The sequence below is a fragment of the Neopsephotus bourkii genome, unplaced genomic scaffold (genome assembly GCF_033783945.1).
Source record: "Neopsephotus bourkii isolate Nb327-2 ecotype Australia unplaced genomic scaffold, CSIRO-AGI_Nbou_v1 NB_1654, whole genome shotgun sequence".
NCBI lineage: Eukaryota > Metazoa > Chordata > Aves > Psittaciformes > Psittacidae > Neopsephotus > Neopsephotus bourkii.
In genome coordinates, this window is record NW_026902128.1 from 748,545 (window position 1) to 756,396 (window position 7,852).

At 45.3% G+C, this 7,852-nt stretch overlaps 1 protein-coding gene across 2 annotated transcripts; it reads right to left on the reverse strand.

The window, feature by feature from the left end:
* Positions 1-2,463: 2,463 nt before the first annotated feature.
* Positions 2,464-5,774, reverse strand: GPR160 (G protein-coupled receptor 160). Of its 2 annotated transcripts, none has more exons than XM_061374807.1 (2): positions 5,474-5,774; positions 2,464-4,070 (listed from the first exon to the last, which is right to left on the reverse strand). In XM_061374807.1, the coding sequence occupies exon 2, from the start codon at positions 4,015-4,017 to the stop codon at positions 2,998-3,000; it is 1,020 nt and encodes a 339-aa protein (XP_061230791.1). In that variant the 5' UTR covers positions 4,018-4,070; positions 5,474-5,774; the 3' UTR covers positions 2,464-2,997. The 2 variants fall into 2 exon arrangements, with proteins under 2 accessions (XP_061230791.1, XP_061230792.1); XM_061374808.1 differs by lacking the exon at positions 5,474-5,774 and adding an exon at positions 5,162-5,313.
* Between the last annotated feature and the right edge of the window lie 2,078 nt (positions 5,775-7,852).

Genomic DNA, 7,852 nt, shown 5'->3' on the forward strand with positions numbered 1-7,852 from the left:
TTTGTGTCACAGTGTTAACAAACCAGTATTGATCAGGAAAGATGTGTGTAAAGAAAGAAAGGATTTATTAATGAGTGCCAAATACTTCTATTTAAGGTTGAAGAGACATAGAATATCTCATTAATGTGTGGGGGGTTTTTTAAGGGATCCTTCATAAGAGGAAAGTACAGAAGTTCCTCACAAAGGGTTAATACTTTAGCTGCTCTTGACATTAATATCAAATAATCCTATAAGAATTAAAGACTAAAGTGTTTGAATCATATAAGGCCATTAGATACTGGCTCAGCAAAAGAAGTAATGTACTAAGGAGATAGCTCAGTGGCTGTCTGTAGTTGTTTCCTAGCATGGCTTCTCTCCTCTTTCTGTCTGGCAATGAAACTGAGATCCCATTGTAGGGTAATGGTTTGTGGTTGTATGGCTGGACTCAGGTTCACTCTTAGGACTTCCCAGAAACAGACAAAAGAGAAAAGACTTAGTTATTAGGAAGAATCTCCCTCCATTAAAAAATCAAGGATAAAAGTGGGCTTACAAGAAGAGTTGCTATTATATTTTGAATTAGTTACTTAGCAGGCTTAGGCACCACAGCTAGATGCTATGTGAGGACCTGCAGTGCCACTACAGCCAAGCTTTTCTCTTCGGCTCTTCTTCCCCAAGAGTATGGAAGATGGATTTGATAGTGATACAGTGCTGTAACATCACTATGTTAATGTTTGCTTTGGCTGCATGTTACGTCTTCCCTGTAAAAGCTAAGATTTTAAAACCTTAAAATGGCTTTAGAAGCACTGCAGCAGCCATAGGAGTTCTGCCACAGCAAGATAGATGGGGTTGTGTAAACTTTAATTAGGGGTTGATAAGCCGGACCACACTGATAAAGTATGTCAGCAGCCTTACCCAGCTGGAGCTGCAAGAAGTGCATCACCCACAGACCTTAATGAATCAGAACAGTGAGACCAACCACATAAAACAGAAGCATCTGAAGTGTTCTTGAAAGTAACTTTGCCTTCATCTGGTGTTAAATTAACTTTAGGAGTTTTCCCTTGCCTGTCAGGTCTGTAGGGATTAGTTACTTCACGATCTGCAGTGCCTCGTGCATTGCTGTATTTGAGGTATTTGCCAGTTTTTAAATAGAACTAGGTTTTATAAATATTTTGTCAACCCCATTTCAGTGGGTGTCCAGTTCATACAAAACCTGAAGAAATGCTGTGTTAAAAAAAAATGTGTTTAGACATGGCTTATCCTATAGCATCTCAAGTGCTAAATAACAGCAACTGCAATTTGAGAGAATGGCAAGCGGTTGCTTAAGGTTGCTTTTTCACGTTAACATTGTCTCTGCTTTCCTGCTTTTAACATAGAATTTCCTCCAAATAGATTTTCCAGCATAAAGGATGAAATAATCTGTGGTGCCAAGCACTCCGAGCTATGTTGCTAAGCATCGCCTCCTCTTACCGTGCTAGTTTTAAAATCCAGTTTTTGATCATTTACTATCCCTTCTATGGCCTTTTTAACAGATTTTACCCAACCCATTTTCTACTGCTTAAAGTTACATCACTGAAACCTCAGAGAAATTTACCACAGACTGTGGGTGAAAGAAGCACTATGTGGGGTGAAGTAATAAATCAGAATGGCAACTGGACTTTGATATACTGCGAAACTGTAATACATGACTGAGATGTGATTGGGCATTCTTACGGAGTGATATACTGGAATATTCTTTTATAGGAAATTTTAGCCCATGGAGCACTAAATTCTACAGTTAAATTTTATGTCTGTAATTGATACATAGTAGTGTACATTATAACCCCAAAATGAAATTTTACATTTGAAGAGCACACGGTGAACTATGTAAAAAACAGGATCTTCACTTTGCGAATCTTCTTTTATAAAAAAAGCACTTTCCTATTACCAACTGGCATGTGAATGAATTTTAGATTCTCTCCTTTGTTATGATCCTGTAGAAGTGAAATCTCTTTAATCTGCCTGTTAATGGATAAATCCATCATACAGATGTTGAAACAAAGCACCTTATACTATGCTGCTTGAACTTGCTTGTAATTGCACCTTTTGTTACCTGCAGATTTTTCTTAATGAGTATTCTTGTGTGATACCATTGTTCCCCATGGGTCTGGGCGAAGGATTAACCAACCTGCAGCATCAGTTACTTACAGTTTCTATTTCAATACAACACTGTATTGTGAGTTCAGTGCTTCAGAAATAAATGCTACTTCCATTTGTCTGTTTTGGTTGTGTATCACTTATTTCTGTTCTACAAAATTAAATCAGACCTTCATACAACTGAAGAATTCAAAAATTAAGAGTATTTTAGCTAGAAGCCTGACACATTCTTCCCCTGCTGAAGCAGTCCCACTTCAAATCTAATTAGTTTAAAATAATTTTGGCCATTCTTTCACCTTGGGCATGTATTTATCTGGAGGTATAGAAAAGAAACAACAAAATGTCACCAGCTTTCCTATAGCTGTAGAAGTTGCTTTACATTAACTGAAACAATTTATTTATCTTTAAACAGACAACAACCCTTAACTTCAATCAAACTGACAATAAGTCACACTTTAACAAGAAAATACGCTTCAAAAACTCACAGCAGTTGTTTGAAGCTTTGACAGTAGGTTAGCATGGGGATATAACGTGGATATAAGGGCCCCAGCTTTAAAGAAGGCTTTATTGCATTCTGTACTACAAAACCTGAGCTCATTCCAGTTACAGGAAGTGTGAAATCCTACTCATAAACATGAGGCTTATCGAAAATTTGTTTCTTACAAGTAGTGGTCTCCTCAAACCCATACATTCAAGTCAAATTCTCTGAACTGGCAGGCGTTCCCTGCCCACTGGAACCCGGTGTGTCCCAGGCTCTGGTGCAATGGTGGTGGGTCCTGGACTTTCCTACATTGGTTGTTGCTCTGGAGATGTTTCCTGTATTATCTGTGAGGACACTCTCCTATTGCACAGCACTTATTTGCAGTCTTTTCAGTCAGCAGCTCATTAGCAGATTACAATCACTGTGCCTGGTTTATCAGCTGTCTCTGTGCTTTCATTGTTAAATGGGATAAAGCAGAATTTCCAGCTGACAAATGGATCTGTAGACCACATCTCCTCTGTCATTTCAACATCGTGACACCGACACCAGTATGCTACCGCGATGAGAAAGCTGTTGATGAAGTACAGCCAGGGGACATTCATCTCCATGTAGGCTGGAATCTGAGCACCGAGAAACAAAATGATGATTTGAAGAACAACAAAAGGTGCCCAAGTGCCAAGAAAACAGATAAGGAGTCTGGTCAGGAGCTGCCACCTAAAGTAAGCGCTGTTGTTGTTGGACACATAAGAGAACATCAGAACAGGCTGACTGGCAAAGGATATTAGCCTGACAGATAGCAGCATGGTTGTAACTTCCTTCCAACAGGCCAGGAGAGCTGTGCCTGTAAGCAGCATCATGGCACAGGAGACTGAGTAACTCTGCAGGCTGGCATAGAGGGGACACCGATAAGGAGAAAAATGGTTCTGAGTGTCTAGTTCTTCATAGATAGTGGGAACTTTCAGAATACAAAAAAACCCTGAAAGCCATATAGTGACCACAGCAAACACATAAAGTAATCTTTGACCTCTTTTAGGCACCTGAGAAGTTTGGGCTATAGTAATATAATAATCCAGGCCAGCCACAAGATACACTGGGTAATGAAGAATACCATAGGTAAGAGAAATCACCTGAGTGAACAGGCAAATGTGGTACTTTGTAAATCGCACACCCCAAAGCGCAAAGTCTTCAAAATAAAAAATGAAGGAGATACTCATCAGCAGTGTGAAATCAAGAAGCGCCAGTGAAACACAGAAGTATCCCATAAAACTGACTTTCACGGTTGTTTTCTTAACTTGCAACATGAAGAAATCAAGGAACACTTTTCCAAACATAATCAAAAGCAGCATGCAGTTGATCTCCAGCGGCTGGTTGACCTGGGTGTAGGGGTGCTGACCAGGGCAATTTTCACAGAGTATGGCAGCCATCCTCCAGTGGTGCGACCAGCAAAGGAATTATCACAGGGCACAGTGCTTCATAACTGGGAAGTCAAAAAGAGGCTTGTAAAAACTTATTTCTGGGTACTTCTACCAATTAATTAATTCTCCATCACAGCAACTACCACATTTACATCTGAATTTTCCAGGCTCCTTAATTAAGAGTAAATAGGCCCAGTGACACATCATTAAGTTGTCCTGCCTAAATTTTATGTTTTTCAGATATATATTCTCAAGAGTTAAAAGGTCAACATAGATCTAAGTTACTTTTTAGCTACTTTCCTAAGGAAAGGTTTAGAAAGTAAGTCTGTGTTCCTTTCCTTTACAAAGCATGGGGGGTCTTTCTGCCCATCCAGGCAGAGGGATGGGTGTTTCAGGGCTCTGGAACACAGACTGCAGAAATATCCTGAAAGCAGAAAAAGCATCAACCCAAATCATCGGTTTTTTTCAGATCCAAAGCACACACACACTTCATTAGTTGATTGGGCTTTTTTGTTCGTCCTTCAGCAACGTATGATCTACTGTGATAGACACCTCAGAACAGATGTTTTCCACTTGGACTTCCTTATGATAACTCTTCTGTGTTTTCATTCCTAAGGAAAATGAACACAGGATTGCTTCGTGTACATCAGCAAGACATATTAGACAAAGCTGTATGTGCTTTCTTCTCTTTACTAGAGAAGCAGGATGGTGCCAGCATTCTCAGCAACAGCAGAGGAAAGCTGAGAAGCTGAGAAGCCAAGAGCCAGGATCTCTGTTAACAGTGATGCACTTGTATTTAAACAGACACCTACATTTCATTACCAGCTTGCCAGAACTGGTGAACATTGAGTCAGTGTCTCCTGAAAAGCGGAGTTATAACAACCCCAAGTACTTGGCAGTACAACTCGAGAAGCACCCACTGCGCTCAGTTACAAGGGCTTGCTGCTTCACTCTTCATCTGCACATTTCACCGTCTAAACCGAACACATTTTACACTGCAACTTAAACCAGACTTCTGTTTTCCCTTTCATATACTGGATGCTGCACTTGCGTATGCAGAAAGGAGGCAACCTGCACACGGACCAGGGTCATGCTATGTAAGCGATCACTCAAATCCGTTTGTAATGTTATTATTATCATAACGCAAAGTCACCTGTGCACAGGTCAGGCCTTTCGTCGGCTGTGCGAAGCCCCGGGCAGAGCAGCAGAAGCGGCGTTAATCCCGCTGCAGAACGGCGCGGACAGAACCCGTGCCTGCCGTCCCCCCTGCACCCTCCTTCCGGCAGCCACGGGCTGTCAGCGCCTTCCCGTCCCCCGGAATCCCCCGCCGGCCTCAGGGACAGAGCGTGTCCCTCCGGCCAGAGGGAGCCGGCGGAAGAGGGACGCTCTGACTGGTGCCCGGGCTGGGAGCAGCTCCCGCCGCGAGTCCTCCCCCGGGCCGGCCCCTCCTCGCCCAAGAACCCACCTGCTGCAGCCACCGCCCCTCCGCACTCCTCCTCGGCGTGCTCTGCGGCCACCTTCGGCTCCCCCTCAGGCGGCAGCCGCCTGCGCCGCTCCGCATCGTGAGGGGACCCTGCCGGGGTGCGGACGGGCACGGCTGAACTCGGCTGGGCTCGGCTCGCCGCGCGGGGCGGGGCGGGGCGGGTGGGGCCAGGCTCCCCCCCCCGGCCCGCACTTAGCGGAGCCGGTCCGGCCGCTCGGCACCCGCTGACGAGCGGCTGTGGCGCCCGGCAGCTTCCTGCGGGGCTCCTCAGCGCACAGCGCCGGCTGGGTCGGGTTCTTCCTCGCGGCGGTGAGAAGCTCCTGTCGGGGGAAGCGTAACCGCCTGGAGGAAAAGGGCTGTGTTTAATCCCGCCCTCCGCACACCCCCGCTGCGGCTGAGGGAAGTGAAACGGCTCCGGGCGCGGGAGGTGAGCGCCTGTCGCTACCTGAGCGGTGAGGGCGGGGCACATTCACTGTGTGCGTGTCAGACAAGCGTTTTCCGTTCTAACCTGCGCGGAACATAGGCAGCGAGTGACGGTGGGGCGCTGAGGGTGCCTCGGCGGGTGCACGCGGAAGCCAGGGTCCTCACTGCTGGCGCCTGAAGCCCTCCGTACTTGATGGCAGCGGCCCGCTTGTGGCAGGGGCCATGGGGGTTTGGCTCACGAAGCCCTGTGTTAACACAGTGTGTGCTCACCCACCCGGGCCGGCCTCGGGACTCAGCCCTGCTGGCAAACGGGCACCCGTGTCACCTGCACGGAGCTGGTCAGGATGAGTGCGGATGCTGGGCCTCTCCCAGAGGTGTCCATGGAAGTAACCTGAGGACGTGCGGAAAACTGATTTCTGTTTCTCCCCTGGTCTGTCAGCTGGAAGAACGCTCCTGTCCCCATCCATGGAGCCCTCCATGGGCAAGCGCGTGGGCACCTGTAATGCCCTTGTCTCCGGGCTTCAACACGCCTGTTACCCGTCCCACACTGAACGCAGTATGCCTCTCAAGACATGACTAGTCACCTTTTTTACAGCATAGCTCTACTTTTATCACTGATTAAGCCATTAAACAAATCTGAATAGGAATTATTTTCACCATGAGAACAAGGAGCCACTGGAATAATCTCCCCAGGGAAGTGGTGGATTCCCTGGCATTGAATACTTTAAGGATTCAGCTGGACAGGGAGCTATGACGTCTCATCTAGCCTGTGCTTTTGACACAAACAGTTGGACCAGATGATCCTTAAGGTCGCTTCCAGCCTGGCGGTGTATGAGTCCGTGGTTGCAGAAGTCAGCCACTGGTGTATTTGCAATACAGCTCACATTTTTAACATCATGTCATGGTCTTATAGGACACATCTGGCTTTGAGTTACAACACAAAATTGTACAAACCCTTCAGTACTGTATATTTATTCTCTTCCACACGGGAACTTAATATTTAACTGGAAACTACATTCTGGTACTGATACAGCTGAAGGCCTATACAGTAAATATTAAGCAATATTTTACTGTGAAAGTTATCTTGGAAAAAAAAAAATCTTACAAATGGCTCTCTCAACTCCATCTTCCTCAGAGGTTTTTAACAATTGAGTTTAGGAGAGAAGTTGGGGAATGCCCATTATCTGTTTTGCGATAATGATGCTTTAGTAGATAATCCTGAAAGTATGTACCAGATCTAAACGGACTGCTTTTTAGCTTGTCCACCCTGTAGCAATCTACTTAATAGAATTTAAGAATCCACAGTAGCAGCTTTTTGCCTCTTCAGATCAAAGTAGTCATTTACTTTTCCATTTGTTGTTTTTATTTTCCATCTACCAGCATGTGTAGGATAGGAGCACATCCCAAGGAATGGCTTGCTGAGAGCCCTGAGCTGTGCTTCTCAGGTTAATGGGCAGTGGTTTCCTGATCTCTGCATGTATGCGATACAGCTTTTTCTCTTTATGGTTTTGGTAATTCAAGGCTAAATCTAACAAGAGGCTTGGAAGCTTGTGAGTTCAATGCTGCAGCACTTGCCTTATGCTGGACAGGCTGGAGCCCCGTGCTGCCACTCCTCTGCCTCCATGGGATGCTTGTCCAGACTCATTCACTGGGCAGGAGTTGCTAGTGTGAGTCTCCAGATGATCTGGGAAAAGTAGTGTCCTAACATCCTGCCTTTCTCAAAAATGAGGTACTGGTGGGAATAAATGACATCATTTAGATACTTCCTGCAGATTGGACCGCCTGAGAAACTGAGGCAGAACACCTGATTTTTGGGACCTCATGAGGGGAGCTAAACCTTTAGGAGCTTTTTGGTTTATTGTATGTCACTGAATTCAACCTATCTTGTTGGGTCTAGACTTGCTTACAGACCAGCTACGTGTTTAGCATGTCTAGTGG